General features: G+C 38.4%; 1 protein-coding gene across 4 annotated transcripts in view; it reads right to left on the bottom strand.

Moving 5' to 3' along the window:
• Positions 1-2,364: 2,364 nt before the first annotated feature.
• LOC121331125 (spermine oxidase-like) overlaps positions 2,365-21,385 on the bottom strand; it is a 33,715-nt gene continuing 14,694 nt past the window's right edge. For 3 of the 4 annotated variants that reach the window (XM_041278354.1, XM_041278341.1, XM_041278348.1), the window contains exons 2-7: positions 16,203-16,437; positions 15,369-15,595; positions 9,859-10,032; positions 5,890-6,583; positions 3,920-4,080; positions 2,365-2,549 (exon numbers count right to left, since the gene is read on the bottom strand). In XM_041278354.1, the coding sequence (XP_041134288.1) occupies positions 2,397-2,549; positions 3,920-4,080; positions 5,890-6,583; positions 9,859-10,032; positions 15,369-15,595; positions 16,203-16,410 (1,617 nt within the window). In that variant the 5' untranslated portion in view covers positions 16,411-16,437 and the 3' untranslated portion in view covers positions 2,365-2,396. The other variant, XM_041278361.1, reaches the window with a different exon arrangement.

The following is a 21,385-nucleotide window of genomic DNA, read 5'->3' as shown; positions in this document are numbered from 1 at the left end:
AATCTCCAAATAATTTGCAGGGATATTACCTTTGTGTACTTTCATTCTCATATGTTTTAATTTATATTTGTATCTGGTGTTAACATAAGAGCTTGAACTGCATGTATGACATAAGAATTACTTGGCGGGTAACAGGGTAAAATATGCTACGTTTAGTGTTTTTAGCAAATTTGAACAGTGATGAGTGGGAGTCACCATGTCATAATACTGTACTGGGGGCACATAACATACACGTAAAGGCAGGTCTCCCTCCCCATTGGTCTAGTACGCATATATCAGATGACAGCAATGGTATTTGATGGGGTTGTTTTGTCTGTACCAGAGCTGTGAGTTTTCCTTCATACTGCTAGCTGGAGAGGTTTTTAAAAAGGCAACTCATCACAAATGACTCTTCTGATGATGAAACCCAACTCCCACCCCAGTCAATGGTCCAATGGTTTGTCAATGATGGAAGAATGGCATTTTAGCTTCATATTCCAAACCTTTCCAGACAGAGCCTTCATGAACAGTCACATTCTGCTTTACCATGCTGCTTACTGCATTCTGCTGTGCCTTGTTTTTCTTCTGACCACTAGATGACAGTATGTGTACGGAATCATGTGAAAAGCGTATTTTATTTCTGTAAATTTGAAAAAAAAACATTTGAATTGATTAGCTAGAATACAAATTTGAGACTCTGAGTGCTGAGAAGGGCTGCTGTTGTCAACATTTACTAGTTTGTTTTTATTATTATTATTATTATTATTATTATTATTAAAGTTGTTGTTATGCCGCTTCAAACTACTTTGGTTTCTGGGAGAAGGATGATTCCTGGACGAAGTTTAAGCAGGAGTGAGCAAGTCATCAGGGAAACATACAACAGCATGACGCTGAATCCGAACTGAAGGTCAGTAAAATACACTTCAATTACAGCCCAGAATCTGTGTGTCTAGGCTGTGACTTTGCCTTGTATCGAACAGCACCTTCAATAGTGGACTACATTTGGATATCGGACCCTGTCATGTGTTACTGTTACTGTCTAATAATAATAATAATAATATGTACATGTAATAATTACAAGTACATAAAAAAGTTTTCAAACGAGAGGAGGCCATTCGGCCCAACGTTTGGTTGTTAGTAGCTTATTGATTCCAGAATCTCATCAAGCAGTTTCTTGAAGGATCCCAGGGTATCAGCTTCAACATTACTGGGGAGTTGATTCTCTGTGTAAAAAAATAGTGCCTCCTATTTTCTGTTCTGAATGCCCCTTTGTCTGATCTCCATTTGTGACCCCTGGTCCTTGATCATTTTTTCAGATCGAAAAAGTCCCTTGGGTCGACAATGTAAATACCTTTTAGAATTCTGAATGCTTGAATCAGACTGCCTCGTAGTCGTCTTTGTTCAAGACTGAATAGATTAAATTATTTTAGCCTGTCTGCAAAATGACATGCCTTTTAAACCAGGAATAATTCTGTTCACTCTTCTTTGCACTCTTTCTAGAGCAGTGATATAGTTTTTTTGTAGCGAGGTGACCAGACCTGAACACAGTATTCTAGATGAGGTCTTACTAATGCATTGTAAAGTTTTAACATTACTTCCCTTGATTTAAATTCAACACCACTATATATCCGAGCATCTTGGCCTTTTTTTGTAGCTTCCCCACTTTGCATAGATGAAGATATTTCTGAGTCAACAGAAAGATTCCTTTTTCAATTTCAGTATCACCCATGATATTTATAATGCACATTTTATTGCCTGCGTGCAGTTCCTTACACTTCTATTAAATGTAATTTTTCCATGTGTCTGCCCAGTTCTGAATACTGTCTAGATCTTTGCTGCTGCAACAGTGTTTGCCACTCCTCCTATTTTTTTGTGTCGTCTGCAAAATTAACAAGTTTGCTTACTATACTAGAATCTAAGTCACTAATGCAGATTAGGAATAGCAGAGGACCTAACACTGATCCCTGTGGTACACCGCTGGTTACCTCGAATTTGAAGTTCCCCTCACATTAAATAAGCTGGTAACACTGGTATCAAAGTTTTATGCCACAGGAACCTCAGGATGCTTGGGTAATTATAGATGGTAATGACATGGAAAAGGATACAACATTAAAAAACCAAAACAAATTAAGCATCAATAATTCAATATGCTGTTTATTAGTTTTTAAAAACATTTGCTTTAATACAGAAGGCACTTACAAAAAACATTTTTAAAAAGGTGTTAAAATGTATTAATTCAAAATTTACAAAAAAAAAAAAAAGTTCTGCCAACATTACAGTACATTTCAAAATAAATTCTAATTAAAAAGAAAACCCTTAAGACAAAAAACTGTCAAAACAAGTGAAAAAAATTAAAAGGTGTCTTACTAAATATAAAAAAGATAAATTAGGACACTAGTATCACTAGTCAGTGGTTCTTAAAGCATAGGCTTTGCGGTTTCTGCATTGTACAGGTCTTGGTACATCTCAACGAGGAGAGTAGCCTCTCTCTGGCCAGACAGCAAAGCACCATGGGTAGTGGAATAAAACTTCCTGTGGGTCGCTTCTCCAGCAAACAACACCTGCAGTGGCTATGGATACGAGACACAAAATAAACACGTGTTAGTGCAGTGTAACATCCAATAGTAGATAATGGGATCTATTTTAATGATCCAACAAGTGGCTATCTAAACACTTTTTATTATTTATTAATTTCACTGGCAATGCAATCAATATATACAGTAGGGAAAAAAACAAAATGTGTTTAACTCACCAATATAATGTAACCTATGTTTGACTTAGATTGATTAAATAGGCCTGTTATACACAGTATGTATTCCTGGCCAAGGTAATGCATACATTACAGATTCACCCCAATGACCAACACCAACAGTAAACTAAATTACACTGCAGCAAAAATATTGCATAAGCAATACTGCTGCTGAACACATTTTTAATCCCATTAGAGACTACAGGCAAGGTAGAATTAGAAACGAGTGTGTTTATTGAGTGGAGAGTACCTTCAGGGCATCTTGGCAATCAAATAAACACACTGCAATACTGGATATAGAGCAAAACAAATTTGGAATGGCATGCTGAACTCCACACCAATGTTTGCAGCACTTAAAGAGCCATCAGAATGGAAGGAATAAACACACATTTTGTGTTTTGGAATTAAATTAATTTATTATTCTTAATGTTTCATAAACAAGAACTTGAGAAGTGGATCGGCCCAGGAATGTGTCCAGGAGATGCACAGTCTTATGGAAAAATATGTTTATACCAACAAGTCATTGGCTGCTGAGCAGGAAACAGCCCTTTACACAGTCACACATTTCAAACTTTCAGGATTGGATTTCCAATGAAATGCATTCGTTGCTTCTGACTAAATTAAATGTAATTTATCCCCTACTCCTAGAAATGGTCTGTCAGTCTCTTTTGAAATATTGAAAACAATTGTAAGAATTCTGTGTGTGTATATATATATATATATATATATATGTGTGTGTGTGTGTGTGTGTGTGGAGTTCGAGAATTTGCCACGACTTTAATAAAAAATAAAAACACACACACACACACACACACACACACACACACACACACACACACTAAAATAGATAGACTTAATATATTACAATTATCCACACAGTTACTGAAGGGGTTGTATATAACAAAATGTAATCATTTTGATTCAGTATATAGTTACTGGTTACAAAACTTTTTCAAGTCGTATCTTAAAAGATATCATTGATTCAGCCGCAACAATGTGGCTTGCTAACCCATTCTGTACACTCCCCACAGGTGCAATCTCACCAGTGCATTATACAACCTCACCATACCTCCTCTACACATCTGACCGAAAACCGGTCATATTGATGAAACTATTAGAACACCATGATCTTCCTATGTTGGTTCTAGTTCTGTACAACTCTTTTGGCATTGCGCAACGTGGTGCACTTACAGGTGCTTTTGTGCTCTCTGTGTAAGGCAGCGGCATGGCAAGCTTCTCCACGTCAGACCCGGTGGAGCCGACACGAGTGAAAGAGTAGGACCCACCGAAGTATGGGCTGCGTCCCCAGGAGGAGCGTAGGATCCTACGAGGTTTTGGAATGTTTTGGTTCCCTTTTGGACAGAGAGAAAGAAGATAAAAGGATGCTAAGATTTGCTAAGATCAGTATTTGAAAAACTGGAAGGACAGAACAATTGTTTGGTCTTGGGTATTCTGCACTTCTCTCGCTCCAGCTCATGAGTCCACAGAAGTTAACCTAAAAATGAAATAAAAGTTGACAAGTCTTGTTTCTTACAATTAGTACAATGCATTTACACTACCGGTCAATGTCTCAAATCGGTTTAATGTTTCAATGTACTCTGAAATTAAGGCATAGAACAAATAAACAATTGGAGATAAAAAAGAAATCATGGAATCGTTTTGTTTAACAAAATTTTATCTAAATTTTTGACTCAAAGTAGCCACCTTTTGCAGATATAACAGCCGAACACACTCGTGGCATTCTTTCTACAATGGAAATCAAATATTGTTTGGAAAGTTCTTCCCAACACTGTTGCAGAAGTTCCCACAAATGTGTTGCACTTGTAGGTTGCTTTGCTTTCACCCTTCTGTCTAGTTCATCCCAAACCAGCTTGATGGGGTTTAAGTCTGGAGACCTGGCCATTCCATGATTTGAAGCCTACCGTCTTGTTCTTTTCTTCTAAGGTAGTTCTGACATAGCCTGGAGGTATGTTTTGGGTCATTATCTTGCTGTAGGATGAACCCCTGACCAACTAAGCATATACCAGAGGGTATTGCATGATGCTGCAAAATGCTGTGGTAGCCGTTTTGGTTCAGTTATGGTATCAACGAACACAATTGCATTTTATCGATGGCAATTTTAATGCACAGAGATACCGTGACGAGATCCTGAGGCCCATTGTCGTGCCATTCATCTGCCGCCATCACCTCATGTTTCAGCATGATGATGCACGGCCCCATGTCGCAAGGATCTGTACACAATTCCTGGAAGCTGAAAATATCCCAGTTCTTCCACGGCCTGCATACTCAGACATGTCACCCATTGAGCATGTTTGGGATGCTCTGGATTGACGTGTACGACAGCGTGTTCCAGTTCCCGCCAATATCCAGCAACTTCACACAGCCATTGAAGAGGAGTGGAACAACATTCCACAGGCCATAATCAACAGCCTGATCAACTCTATGCGAAGGAGATGTGTCACGCTGCATGAGGCAAATGGTGGTCACACCAGATACTGACTGGTTTTCTGATCCACGCCCCTACCTATTTATTTTTATTTTTTTTTTGTTTTAAGGTATCTGTGACCAACAGATGCATATCTGTATTCCCAGTCATGTGAAATAAATAGATTAGGGACTAATGAATTTATTTCAATTGACTGATTTCCTTATATGAATTGTAACTCAGTAAAATCTTTGAAATTGTTGCATGTTGCATTTCTATTTTTGTTCAGTGTAATATATGTTTCATATACCATTTTAAAAGAGCAGTATTTGAATGACAGGTTACTTTAATTGCGCTGAGCAGGTAAATTGTGATTCCTGCAATCTTTTGAATAAAAGTCAGTGTTATTTTTAAAAAGCACTTTAAATGGCAGGACAAATTGAAATCCACAAAAGGATTCATGCAGGGAAAACCCAGCAGGAGGCTGTACTCTCTGAAATGGGGAGGGGGGAGGGGTGAAGAAGAGAATGGCACAAGGTGCAATTTATTTTGCAGAAATCACCCAATAAAAAATTTAAAAAATCTGCCTTGAGGGTAGTTGAGTTAGCTGGGCTCATTTCTGGCCAAGACATTTTGGTTCAAGATTTAAAATGTTCAGAGAATGCCCAACACACACCATGCAACAGGATTTCCCTGCTTTCTTGTATTTCACTAAATAATGAACACATCCTCCCACCTGTAAATCTCCGCAGCAGTTCAGTGCAGGTCTCTGCCACGGTCTCATCATCGTATTTCTCCATGGCAAGGGCCTCATCCCCACAGATCCAGCCACTCAGCATGTAGCCGTAGCGCTCAGGCGGGTATAGAACATCGAAGCTGCAGATTTTTTTGTACCAGAGCTCCTCCGGATAAGCAAGGTTCTCAAGCAGTGCCTCGTCCTCCCACACAAACTGGATGCTATTGCACTCTGGGCTCCAGAAGGGCTCAGAGAACTCCAGGAAGATCTTATCAGTGGTGCTGATCCCCAGCTTCTCAATGGCCATCACCTTGTCCTCAGGCAGCCCCGGGCTGAACAGGGCCTTGTGGCTTTTCTTCAGGACCCCCAACGAGACCGTGACGATGGCGTGGTCGGCAGGGATGAACTCGCAGTCTTCACACTCCACGTAGACGGGGTAGTCCTGGCCCCGGTGGTCGCTGTTGTGGTCTTTGCTTTCTGCAATTTCATTGCATACAGACTGGTTCCAGTGCACGCAGCGGATGGGCTTTTGTAGCTGCAGTACCCTCTTTGGGATATCCCGTGCCAGGAGCTCCACAATCTTGATGAAGCCGCTAGGGATGACATGGTGGGCTCCTGGGATCTCGGTCCATTCCCCAAACTCACTCAGCGACACCTCGTCCATGCTGGGGGAACTGCTCTCACAGCTTTCCACCTTCAGGGAAAAAAAAATACAACACAAAAAAAATAAATACAGAAATCAGAAAACTTTGGTTCCATCAATTTATTACTGGGACTACTGTAACGTTTCAAACTTTGGTAAATCTATTTGCTCAAAGGCAGTTTTTATTAGATTTAGCAACACTAAGGGCACCTCAATCCTGTCCCTCTGCCCTGGAGCAAAGGAACAGTGCTGAATTGTAGTGGTTATACAATGAAGACTACACTTCAAGGAATCCAAGCTGAGAACACCAACAACACTGTTAGACGAGTCATAACCAAAATTAGGCCTCCAGGCAGGAGATGCTACGAAATTATATTTCAGGACCACCTTTCGAACTTAAGTACATTTCCTCTTAACTTTTATTGAACTGCACAGTTAGTTTTGCTCAGTCAAGTTGCAATGCTCTCATAAATGATGTCAAGAAACCAAGAACAAGGCCTCACATACAAAGAGGCTTTCTTTTTGACCTTGTGGACTACCAGTTTTATTTTTTGGTGGGCACACATTTTACAGAGCAATGTAAATGTACTGCACCAAGTAGTTTACCAGTTCCAGAACATGTGAAATGTTTACATTTAGCAAAAGAGCAATAGATTTAAAACATAAAAAAAGTGCACAATCAAGCCACAACGTGCTATTCTAGGCTACATTTATTATTATGAAAAAATAAAAGGTTTTCAAGACACTTGCAAATATAAATCCTTTAGGTGTTCTTACTAAAGCTGAAAACATGTTTATTATAAAAAGAAAATTCCATTCTTCAAATGTGTTTATGCATTAAGGTAACTTATTAAGGATGTTCATTTAAAAAAAAGTGTAGTTTTATGCTAATTTTAAACATATTACACACACTATATATATATATATATATATATATAATATATATATATATATATATATATATATATATATATATAATATATCCTATAGGTAATCGGATACGCAATTAGAAGGATACCAAATCGGATTAATTTCAATGCGACTCCACCTACCTAGTTGCATTGTTCTGAAGTCAATATTTTGTTTTCCACAGCTGCACTAAAAAGATACATATAAAACTATGGACTTGATACCCACTCTATTGAATACACATATGAACGACTAAGTGTGGGTAAAACAAAAACGTCATAACCCTGTAACTACCGGCTGATTTGAAACTCCCTGATCAGAGCTAATGTTGGAAACCATTTGCTAAGGAACTTTACGTAGTCCAAGATTAGGAGCCTGTGAAATGTATATTTAGACTTGTACAATACAAAGTAATAATACGAAATTTCCATGTGCTACCAGGACTGATAGTTACATGAAGTCAAATGTATTTACATCAGCATCAGAACGAAATCACAGCTAGCGGAAGTAGGATTTCATCAGCCTATGTTTGGAAGACAGTATGGAATGAGTTATCTTGCCATGCTGAATCCCTTGCCAAGGAATCCATTAAGACCAACTTGACAAATGTTTGAGATCAATCAGCTACTAGGAACTGGAATGGCTTCCTCTCATTCCTACATTCTTATGTTTTAATGTTCTTATGAATGTGTGCTGGCAGGAATTACGTTTGATATCTCGGTTTCAATGGAGATGGCAATGATTTACTTACCTATTACTCTGTGAGCATCTCCTACCAGATCAGTCTATATCAAGCACTGCAGATTGGGGCCATACAAGCACATTATTAGCCTTGATTAGGCATTGAAACTTTACCAAAAAATTAAAAATAAAACCCCTTTCCTTATACAATTGCAAAAAACTTCTTGCCTCGTTTGTTTATTTTGCAGTATTTGTTGTACCCTGTGTATCAGTAGCATCAGACAGTTATATGTAAAAGTGTGACTCAGGTAGTGCAGCAAGCATACACATACAGAGACACACGCACTTAAAAGAATGTAAAAGTTATTTATAGGTCTGCAATTACATTTGGAAATGGAATGAGGTTTTGAGCCATCATCTGCTTTCTCCTGCTTTCACAGAACTAGAATCCACAAGCACAGCTAAAAGTAAAGCTTGTCAATAATGTAAAACACTCTGTACTGCAATCCAATGAAATGAGAAGTTTAAACAAGTGTTAAAAATGAAAAATTGCTATCATGTAAAACAAAACAAAACAAAAATAATCAAAAAAAAAATCAGTCACTACTGTGAATTAGACATCCATTCTGATTCATATACTGTGTGCTGATTTGTTGTTAATGTAGGTTAATGTGTACAAAATACAGTGAGTAAGTACACTGTAAAAAGTCTTATGCATTGACTAGATCAATCTGAAACCTAGCATGTACAATTAATTCAGGAAACAATATTCGCATTGCACAATTAATGAATATGACTTGATTATTTTATTTTTATGTGCTTTGTTTTGCTGATTCAGTCTTTATTAAACTAAAAATATTATAGTATGTACCAGTTAAATCGTTTGTTACATGCTCATTTGCTGTAAAACTGTGGTGTAGTCATATTATGCACTGTTTACACACAAAATTAATACAGATAAAAACACACACACGTACACATATGCATAAACACAAATTGTGATTATCTATCTAGGATTAAAATAGGCTCGGTACTAAAGCTGATTAAAGACAAATGTTCTTTATTTTAGAAGACTATCTAAATTCCCTTTTTAAGATGTTCAAGTTAAATGGGAATTTACATTTAAACATATGAACAGTACAAATCTCTTCTTCCTCCTCTTCTTCTGCTGACTGCAGTGTGACGGAAGGTTTCCAGGGTTTTCTTAGGTAAACATCCAAATTTTATCCATATCTCGTAAGAGCAAACAGTGTGTGTGTGGGGGGGGGGGGGGGGGGGTACTTTACCTGGGAAAGGGAGAAAGGGAACTAAAACTTGGGTTTTATTCTTGCTGGTGTGGAACTGTCAACTGAGCGTGAAAAAACCCAAAATGAAGAGACGTGCTGGTGTGTCCAGCCCTTTACTAAACTAAACAAGCAAGGCCTTTTGTGCTTAATGTGTATTCTAATAAATAATTATCTAGCCCGGTTGTATTAATCAACATGTTGAATGCAAACATTTCAGTCACTACTCTCTCTAGAATTAAACTGTATGCTTTATATAATCTGTTTACAAACAATATAGGTGAATAAAAACAAATGGCACACAGCCCAGATGATGTCAGAAAATCAGTAACTAATGTAACTCCAAACAGCTAGACACCACTGGATGCTTTCCATCTTTCTTTAACAAGCCAAAAGCCACTAGCCATTATTCTGAATAGGTTTTCAGAATAGATTCCAGCAAGTTAGGCTCACCTTCAAATACTGCTGCAGCATGGCAAGTTTGAGCTTCTTGGTGGTCTCTGAATCATCTGGATCAACTCGAATGCGTTGGCGCACCACATCCCGTGTGAATATGCCAACACTGTTTTGGCTCTCGGCACCAACTGGTTTCCCACTTTGGAAAAACTCCTGAGTCAGCTTGTACACCTTCAGAAGAAAAAAGAAAAAATACCCTGGTTTGCTGATGCAAGCAATAATCCTAGACACATACCTCAAATCGAAACTCGATATCGAAAAAGACAATACTTAGTCTGGTTTCTTTATTGAAAATGGACTGGGATAAGCTGTCAAAGCAAAAACAAAGACAAGCATAGCCTTAGATATTTTCTTAAAATGTAATGGCAAATTAAACTGCTTTTAAAAATAGGTCAATCATAGCCTAAACCCAGGCATGCATCTCCACTTTCCATAATGAGCAATCAGATTGCACCAACAAGACTTACAGATGGTCTTTCCACTGCCAACAAAATCCAGCAGGACTCCAAAACTCTGTGTGTGGATCCCTGCATGAATTTAGGTTTGGAAGTGGCAGGGCTTTAAAAACAAATTATCAAAGAGGTAGCAATAATAGATGCAGGTCTGTCCTGGTGTCCTAAAGACATCCAAAGTGTAACACACACAATGTACAATCTGATAAATCAGATATGTAGGGCATTGTTCATTAGAAACATGGCACGGGCTACTTACCTACACAAACTCTAGCAAGATTATTAGTGTAACGGACAAGAAAACCCCACAACACAACTTAGAAATGGCATTCATTAAAGTATTTACCATTGTAAAAATCTACATCTGGCATTAGGCAACTGGAACATAGGTCAATTTCAGTACAAGTGTGAGCAAGTGTGGAACTGGTAATGAATTGGAATTGAGGAAAATTTCAAAGTTTTGGAATTGGAATTTTTTAGTGAATGGAATTATCAATTCCATTTCAATTCTACTGAACACCCATTTTTGCACAAAACTATTGCACTGAATTGCTTAAAAATAACAAAACCTGGAGGAATCGTATTCCAAGTGTAGCCTGGCTCAATAGTTGACACATTTGTATGGAATTCACACAATCGCAGCAGGAGGCGTCATGACTGATGAGCCGATTACAGCTTGAATTTCCACAGCCTGAGAGAAGCAGATCACTAGCAGCCACTTCTATTGATAAATTGCTTGTTGTCATCTTTACAAGTGAGTCTATTAGTATAACAATTGTGATGTGAACGTTAACTCCTGTTCTCAATTAAATGGAACGAGCTACCCTGCCCTACAGCTCTATTTAAGACCCAGCCTTACACTTAGTCTTTGTTGAGTACATTTTTGGAAAGACAAGGAGGCTGACTGGGAGTGTTAGGCTTTGGAGAGTAGTTGAAGGATTGTTTGGAATTTGGATCTGGATTGGAACGGAGAACCCTGATCATGTGATTGACCCTAGACTGGATGAGGAATGGAATAAAGACCATTTTGCTTGCTTTTTCACCATGGACTTGCCTGACAATTTAAACATTGTTGTCTTTACTTTAAGTGCTACAATGTCATAGAAGACTTCGTTCTTTGATCACTTTGAGCCATGTGAAGGTAGCAAAGTGGGAAACCATTGTGCTATATGTAAATATTGCGGAACATCTGTCTCTAGTTCAACAAAAGCTATTTCCAACTTCATAAGGTACCTCAAAGGAAGTATATTATGTGACAATCTATATCTTGCATGTCTAAATTTCTTAGATACATTTATAATTTTAATTTTTGGTACGTTTATGCTTATATAGTGAATTTTTATGATGCAGGTAGAACATATGTAGTGCAAATTTGTGGTTATATAATTTATGAACTAATAGAGGTTCACTAAAACTAGCCAACTGCCATAATACAGTAATAGTTTTTGTAATAAATTGGTTGTGTATCCACTCCTCAAGGAAAAGCTGTATTTCAATGGGTAGCGCTTACCCGATTACACTTTTTGCATAGGTTGCAAGCATCCCACCTTAAGTGTCTGTGTACTAAGCAGGTCTCGCTGAATGATTTAGTATTATCATTTGTATCCTACCCTATCTTGCCAGATTAAATACAGAGAATTAATATTCTATCTTGAATCTAGGATTCATTATCGTAAGGTGATGATTAAATGCGAAGCTTCATCCGTTAGCTGAATACTGCTTATTTTACTAGATTTGTTGTTCAATGTATTATGTACATAAAATGTGTGATATATATCTGTGCATTTTCAGAGAAAGCACCTGACATCTTTGGGGACTTTGCTCATCAATCTAACTGGACTTCAGACCCTAAGAAGTGGGAGGCCACAGATCCTTGCCAAGTGAAGCTTACCAACAACATTGTTAGCTTCATTGCTAATGATCTCATGTCCCGGTCTGTTGTAGACAGCACAGAATTTTGCAACATCCTTCACACAGCTGAACCATGCCCAACAGGAAATACCTCAGCCAGAAGCTACTTCCTCAACGCACCTCCGGTGTCCAAGATTAATTGAGGAGTCAAATGCAGCAAGCCCAGGACATCTACCTCACCATAGAGCTGTGGTTTAGTGGAGATATGAGGCCCTTTATTGGCATCATGGACCATTTCATAGTGGACTACACATTAAAAACTGTCATGTTGGTTTGTCTGCATTTGAGGGGCGCGCATACTGCAGAGCACATCTACAGAATGTATGAGGAGACTACTGACGTCTACAACATGGCTGACAGGTTCAGGCATAGTGACGGACAATGCTGCCAATATGATGAAGGCATTCGCCATATTCCCACTATTGGACGATGGTGACAAAGACCAAGATGAGGCTGTTGATATTGAAGTGGTGAGTGTGAGAGACAAACTGGATTATTTATCACCCAAGTGTAGCCCCTGTTTTGTTCACACTCTACAGCTGGTTGTTCTTAATGCCCTGGAGCAGGCTGGCCCTTTTAAGGTAGGTGATGACAAAGGTTGTTCTAATATTTAACTGCCATAAATCCAAAGCAACAGTTACTGGAGGGACACTGCAAACTGCAAAATGTGAAATGCCACAAGGTGGAATAGCCAGCTGAAGATGCCAAGGTCAATTTTGAAAATTCCTGCAGAGGTCCTATCCGAGCTTCAAGCCCCGTGCAAGCTCACCATACGAATGGAAAATCATTGGGGGAACTCCGAAATACTGGAGCCATTTGAAGAGGTCACTGAGAAAGTCCAGGGAGCCAAGATAATCACCAGCGGCGATTGGATCCGGCAGTTGCTTCAACAGCTTTTCAAAATGTAATCCAGTCTCAAAACTTGAAATTCTCTGTTAGTGCTGATCTAGACTGGTGTGTAAATACTTATATCACTCTCTTTCTGAAATAATTGATGACCTGGCTCCGATTAAGACCTGTAAAGCTGTAGTTCCAAAAAAATCCCTTTAGTCCACAAATGATTTAAGGGTTATGAAATCTCAAACTCAAACTGGAAAAAGCTTGGAAGAAATCCCACTTGGTGATCCATGAGCAGATCTGGCACGAGCATCTGCAGAAATACAGAAAGGCCTGAAGGGCTGAGAAAAGTAGATATTTTTCCAATATCAAGGCAACTCCAGAGTCCTTTTTTCCACCATTAGTAAAATGTTGTCTCCCCTGTAAATTCTACTCTGCGTTCCTTTTCCAACACCTGTTGCCAGGAGCTTATGTAATTTTTTTGTTTAAAAAAATATTAACTATGTGATGCTGCTGCTGTTTCTGCCCATAGTAGTGATTTCCATCTCCAGTTACCTTCTCCGAGAATAATAACATAACATTTCTCAAACTTTTTACCTGTAAAATGTTATGCTTGCCAATGTGTTTGTGTCTATGAAGGCTACCACATGTCTCCTGGACCCTTTTCCTTCTGTTCTTTTGAAGATTCAAATTGACAAAATTGCTTTTATTATTACATATTAGTTTTCATATGTGGATGATATACAACTTTGTTTCCACAAAACCCCATCTAATCGGGGGCGGTTTCAGCGCTGTCTGAGTGTCTTACCAAGATTACAAACTGGATGGGCCAACATTTTTTACAATTAAATGTTAACAAACCAGAGGTTATGTGTGTTGGATCTCAAAAAAAAAAAAAAAGCTTTCTTTAAAAGAAGATAATATTACACTAAAACCCTTTGGAAAATGCTACGGGGTTTTAATTATTAGCCCCAACAAAACTAAGCCTCCAATACAAAACACAACGACGGAACTCACATCGTTTGATTGCACGAGTTATGTGTAAAGTGCTGGCGGTAAACATAACCGCCATTAGAAATAATCAATTATTAGTTTGTCCTGGTCGCTTTCTTATTTTAAATAAAAACAACTTATCAATTTAAATTTACCCCTCCCCCAGAAAGCCCCCCGCCCCCAGACCCCACCCCCCCCCCCCCCCCCCCCCCCCCCCCCCCCCCCCCCCCCCCCCCTACTTTATGTTCCTAGTCAGGTGCTGCCCTCTATGGAGGCAGATCTACTTAGTATACCGTCTATTTGAACTGCCACGTATGGATCGCGTTCGTCTAGCCATCTAGCACCCACACTACGGAACTCCCTACCGAGGCACATTAGAAGCATCCACTCTCTTTCTCTTTTTAAAAACACAAACATTTGTTTGATCAGGTTTTTAGTAAAAAAATTCTTAATATAGTATTGCGTTTTTTCTGTTTTTATTTTTTGTAGACCTAAAGCGGTTGCTTTTTCCTTTGCTGACTATGTAAAGCGCCCCAAGATGTTCCCCGTGTATATGGGGTGCTATAATAAATGTAAATTTGATTGATTGATGTTTCCAAGGTTTACGTCATGCGATAGCATACATCAGTGAAACCTATAACAAGATGGTGGTAACCATGCAGTTATCCTTGAAGACGTGCCTTGCAAAGTTTGAGGAGATGGGAGTGTTTCAAGATGGCTGCAAGTCTGGATCCTTGTTTCAAATTGGGCTGGTGCAAGGATGAAGTGAACATTATTGCTGTTAAGTGTCATTTTGTGTGAGTGTCCCTCATCTTTTAATACAAAATTATAACATTTCATGGACTAGAGGTAGAATTGGATTGTAATGACAAAATTGTAAGGGAACTGAATGTATACATGGGTGGAACTGGAGTTGACCAGATTGATTTAAAGAAATTGGAATTTAATCTGAATTGATCTGGAGAAAGAATTGAATTGAAGGACTTGATGTGGAGAGAGAACTGAATTTGAGTTCAATTAGTGAAACTGACCCCAAATCTGTGGAAGACTATTCAAGACATTGATTCAAATGACAATGAATAAAATAAAGACATTGGAAAAGGACAGATATGAAAATTACTGCAGCAAAGATGTACTTTGAAATTAATTACTAGAGGTTTTTACTAGAGACCTGCAAGTAAGTAAATTGGGGTCTGGAATATCTTTAAAAAATTTAATTCACAGTGAATCAAGAAATTCCCTTGCATTTTGTGCTATCAAACTCACTAAGGCCCGGTCCCATTCCATTGTGCAGAATCCAACTCTGGCACCCACCTCGTTGTATACATCGCTGAATTCCTCAACCAGGTCCTTGGGGATCCTCCTGCCATCGTTGGTGAGGTAGTGAGCCACTCCATTCTTGGCGTAGAGGCTAATGCGGCCGACACTCCTCTCCTCGTCTGTAGTCTCTTCAAGTAGGCCATTGTCCTCTGCCAGGTGAAAGACAGGATTGCCATTAGCACCGTGAATCCAGGTAGCTCCAAGTTCCAAGGTAGCGTGTCCTGAAAAGAAAGAAAAAAGGGGGGAGGGGGAGGTCTTAGCAATCAATTACTTAGTTATGCAGGCATTTCGGGGAAAAAAAAAACACACAACCTGTCCTTGCAATTGTACTAAATTTGGTTATGGACCTGCCACCCTAAATTATTAGTGCCAGGATGAATGTGGATTTTTCATATTTAATTTGAATTTGGTGGAAAATAAATGTGCAATTCATACTATATTAAAAGAAAATCTCTCGGAAGTAAATAACTTGCCTCCTCATAAAAATTAGGTATAATAAATGTTTTATTGTTAAATCAGTGGTGGAGCTCTCTATAGCTTCTGCTGAACCCATAATGATATCCTATTTTACACCAGTAATCCCAAGTCCTGCTAAACCTACCCAGACTTACAACCAGTTTAATGGACATTTAGCATGGGCCCAGGTTGCTTAGATTTCTGGCACCCACTCACCACAGTAATAAATACCAAGGTATTTTAAAAGAGCAGGACTAGTTAAAAGAAAATTGACTTGTCCTGATTTGCCAAGTGTCAATGTGTCATTCATTTGAACTGCTTAAAATGTTTTGGTCGACATGACCCCCTCAGCACTGTACTGCTCCTGCTTACCGAGTTGTACGCTTTGCACTCTTCCTCCAATGCGGTCAGATGCCTCTAGGACAGTGACATCGGTGAAGCCGTTTTCCAGGAGGGTTTTGGTCGCTGCGAGTCCTGCCAGACCAGCACCAATCACTACTATTCGAGGTTGTCGATTTCTCTGCAAGCCACTACTGAGGGGATCATCAGTGCCATCTGAAGATATTTCACAACTTTGCATACCGTCCAAACTCTAATTCTAAGGAATCTAAAAACATAGAAAATAGAAGTTTAACAATTAAAACTAGTGAACAAAAACAAGCCAAGGAGAGTAACGTAATGGGAATCTCCAAACGTGAGTAAAATGGATTTGATAATGCATGTCATCTACATTATGGATATGGTCAGAGGAGCAGTTAATTTGGTCTTGTACAATAAAAATTAACTAGATAATGATAATATCACAGAATGCAATAGCTTTGTACCAAATATGAAGCGACAGGAACTCAGTGTACCGTTTCTATAAAGCAGAAACAGAAAGTCACAGGAGATCAATATGGCAACTATATTATATCAGACGTCAATGACAAGCTGGCTGGTGGTGACATCAGACCTGGACGAACAAAGGACACAGACAGGACTGTTGAGTGAGGAAATCGTGCTGATGCGCTGGTTTCTTGTAAAACAAAAAGGTATAACAAGACAAAAACACTTTGCAAAAATAAAACTGCACAGTAGCCAAAAGCACAAACAAAACGAACAGTGGAAGAAACAAACACATATCGTGCTGGTCCTCCAGCATGGGTAGCAATTGTTTTTAGTTATCTTTTTAGTTTTTACTCTCCTCTCTCTCTCCCATTCCTTCGCCCTTGAACACACAACCCTGAGTGAGTGAAACGTACACCTATATACACACACACACATACACACACAGTTGTGTCGGGATTCAATTACTAATTAATTATTCACTTGAATCCCAGCACATGAACTAGATTTGTGCAATCCCTGTGCCCACGTACTAATACACATTTTATCTGCACATGAAGTTATTGTGCAATCCCCGTCCTAAATACAACCATATAATTTGCAACACTCGTGCTACATAACCCCACATTATATCCCGTGCACTTATACATACACAGACAATAACCCACTACATACAACATATAACACACAAAATATGCACGCAGTGGAGGCACCCCGCCACACATGGTCACCAACACATCAATATGGCAGCTATTTGACATCACAGGTCAAAGGAAGGAGTCTCTGTAACACTGAAAAGTTTAAGATGACAATCTGTGTTACTATCAGTTGTAGAAACTACTAAATAGTACCAGCATCCACCAAAAATACACATGCCATCTTGATGGACTACAAAGCTTCAAGTGAACAAAAAGGTTAAATAAAATTAGGATTATAAATTAGACCTTAAATACTCAATTAAAGTGATTTATATCTCTCTAACAGGGGAGATCTGTGCTGACTGTTTGTGGTATGCATGGTTCTGCAGGAAGAGGGCAGCAGCCTCGTAACAGCCACCTGTCAGTGATGACACGGAGAAGTGAGTAAGAGGGTGTGTGGGCTTTCCCTCTCTGTGTAGCTGAGGCAGGCCTTGGGGGGTTGGGGTTCGCTCAGCCCATAAGTACTGTGCTTGGCCATGACTGGGGAAACCCAGTGACGTAAGCTGAGGAGGCGAGCATAAACAAACACCAGGCAGGAACGCCAGTGGTGGGAACGAGAGAATAAAGCCAGGCAAGCACGACAGCCAGCCTTAAGGAAACAATGTATTAAAATATATGGTTACGTACCCGAGGGAACGTGCGCAGTGATAGGGGAACCTTGGCCACCCCAGTGTATAGTGCACAGCAAAGCGTAGGACAGAGACCCGAGCTGACCAGCATAGTGGTAGTGGGGGCACGGAGCAAGCAGCACTTTTGTTTAGTAGTTTTATTACTGTGTATTACTTTCCCTTTTCATTTCACCTTTGGTTTTCATTATAGTTTTTGAGCACCTGTACGAACCAGTGTATAACTATGTTGGTAACCCTGTGGTCCTGATTACTGTTGCAAGTATAGGGCACCGACAATAGCCCCCTCTGTGGGCTAAAATAAATCAAAAAGTGTGCAGTGTTTTCAAGTACCAACTTCTCTCTCCCATGTCAGTGAATACCCCCACCCTTCCACACTCTCCCTCTAGGTCTCATTATATCCATTGTAGTGCTTTAGTAAAATATGTACTGAATATCTAGTGTACAAGAGTAGTGCTATGGTAGAATATGTTTGAAACATAAAATATACGCCAACACTAATAATTTAATTTCGAAAACTGAGAAAAGGGCCACACAAGATAACACCACCTTAGGCAGTGTGAGCCAGAACCAGTTTTCTTTACCACACGTACATGAGATTCAAGAGAGAAGAAAGGAGGGGGGCTGAGGTCAGTGGCTACTTAATCAAGGTGCATTCAGCTCATTTCTCTCTTTCATTAAGACTAGTACTAGAGACTTGACAATCGAGAAAGTCCTGGAGGACCAAACCTACACTATTCCATTGTATTATTTTGTTCCGTTATGTTTTGAACTTAAGTTTTGCACCGTGCAGTTTGCATATGAAAGTGTGATCTGTACTGTTTTGCTTTGAGCGTTCTTTTTGTTTCCGGAATTAAACATGTACACAATGAATAAACCAAACTTATATCTGAAGGAAAGGATTGTGCATTTCTTTAATCGAAACAACTACTCACTACTTTTAAAAAACTACTTCACATGTGAATGTGTTATTCCATTTATAGAAAATAGAATTTTCAATCAAATATAAACAAGTAGCTATGGTGATGTCGCAAGTAAATTAGTACCATCGAAGGTTTGAGCCTTCCTTCGGTAATGTGTTCCAAACCTTCGAAGGTCAAAATGTACCCTTAGTTGCAGCCCTATTAAAAAATCAATATAGCTAAACACATAAATTCAATGGTAGTGAATACCCAATAAACTGTTGTACTGCATCATTTAGGAACGTAGCATGTAGGAATACAAACACTGTATAGCAGTACCTGTTCCTCCTATGATAAGTGACCTAGTTTTAATGAACCAAGAGAAGAGACCACATTTTGCAGTTGTCTATTCTGGGACCTGCTGTATTAAGTCATTGCCATTTCTAAATTAAACAGTTCAAGATGTGCAGACGAGATTCCTGTACACAAAGTGCAAGCAAACTAAAAACAAGCCTAATTGTGCATTTTAGATTTAATTACAGCAATTGAGATCTATTTAAAAGGGGTAAAAAAGAAAAAACAAACACGCGCACACACACAGTGCCACTTAGACTAAGCGGAACAGAACAGACTTGATAAGCATGAATTATTTATTTAGTCCGTATGCAGTTAAAAAATCCTAGTTGTTCTGAAGTCATTGCTCTTGGAGTTTCTTGTAAACTTTGTACCTAATTAACCTTCACAATAATCCCAGGATTTACCACTACAAGCAGAAAATCAGTAATTAAGACGTGTTTTACATGACATATACAAAAGGCAAATGGCCAACTCTTTTCTGTTGGTAAGGCTGCAGGGCTGTATTCCTTTTTCCAGGGACTCCCATCCCCATTTGATATCTACTAAAATTACTATTTCTTAAAAAAAATAAAAATTAAAAACAAAAATTAAAAAATCATATCATAAGCACCTAAACGTACACGTTAAAAGGAAGCCTTTAAAAATGAATAAGGGAGCTGGTTCATGATTACAACAGAATAAAACTACTCAGCTTCCTTCTCCCTCCCAACATCTTCTATGTAGAAGACTCATTTATTCCAGGATTACCACACATCACTGCTGATGAAACATACACAAAACATGCTTTAGTTTTCAAAGCCCCACATGATTCATCCACATCTTTACATATCCTGCTTTAACTGGTCAACAATGTATGACTAAAAGAAAATAAGGCTGTATATGACATCATCTGGAATGTAAGAAAGGGATTTCTTTAGAATGAAATTGTACAATTCTTGAACATCAAGATGTGGCAAAAAAAAAGAATCACTGGAATTAAAGCGGTGTTGTGAACGTGTAGGAGTTTGCCAAATGTAATTGTCATGATCATATACAAAAAAAATGCTGTTTTGAAGGCAAAGGGTGGTCACACCAAATATTGATTTGATGTAGATTTTTCTTCTGTTCACTCACTTTGCATTTTGTTAATTGATAAATATAAACTATTAACATGTCTATTTTTTAAAGCATTCTTACTTTACAGCATTTTTTCATACCTGCCTAAAACTTTTGCACAGTACTGTGTGTGTGTGTGTGTGTGTGTGTGTGTGATATATGGTATATATATATATATATATATATATATATATATATATATATATATATATATATATATATATATATATATATATATATATATATATATATATATATATATATATATAATATATATGTATATATATATATATATATATATATATATATATATATATATATATATATATATATATATATATATAAATTGTAAAAATTGTATATTTGTTGTTAATTATATAAGAAGGTAGGGGCCCATAAATGTATGTTTGCCTAGGGCTCCATGATGGCTTAATACAGCCCTGTACATAAAGTAAAAAAAACTCCAGCTGACTAAAGTGAATTTAACTCATACCCATGGCTTGCTTATGGAGTTTTCCTGTGTCGTACTCAGTCAAGCCAGATTGTGTTGCAGCATTGTGATGTGGACCCAGAACTTAGTTGAGCCCATCGGACTCAAGCAGAATTTAAAATACAGGTAAGAGACGAGTGGATTAGCACAATGGGACACCTGTACTCCACATACAGCAATCTCTCCATTATGAGGATCCAACTTTAATTATATATTTATTTTAAAATTGACGTCATTGGATACAGTGCCTTGATTAATTTGACATAACAGCATATCAAATATGTATTTGTACTTGGACAACAGGGGCAGGTTTCACAAAAGTCTGCGATTGCGTTGAGGTGGCGAGGACGCAGAGGTTGGCGCTGCATGCGTTTCATAAAGCACTTCGCAAGTGCTGCCTCTTGCGCTGACTTTTGCGATCTGCGATGAGTGAATCACTAACTTGGTAATCCATTTTAAGGCACAGTGACCGATTAGGTAAATACACAATAGCAGGGTTGCAAAGGAAAGCTTTTAAGAACAAAAAAATTACACAACTATTGAAAATGGCTGGTTGACACAA

The sequence above is a fragment of the Polyodon spathula genome, chromosome 2 (assembly GCF_017654505.1).
Source record: "Polyodon spathula isolate WHYD16114869_AA chromosome 2, ASM1765450v1, whole genome shotgun sequence".
Lineage (NCBI taxonomy): Eukaryota > Metazoa > Chordata > Actinopteri > Acipenseriformes > Polyodontidae > Polyodon > Polyodon spathula.
The sequence above is the reverse complement of the archived record's forward strand: the minus strand, read 5'-3'. Positions and strand labels throughout refer to the sequence as shown.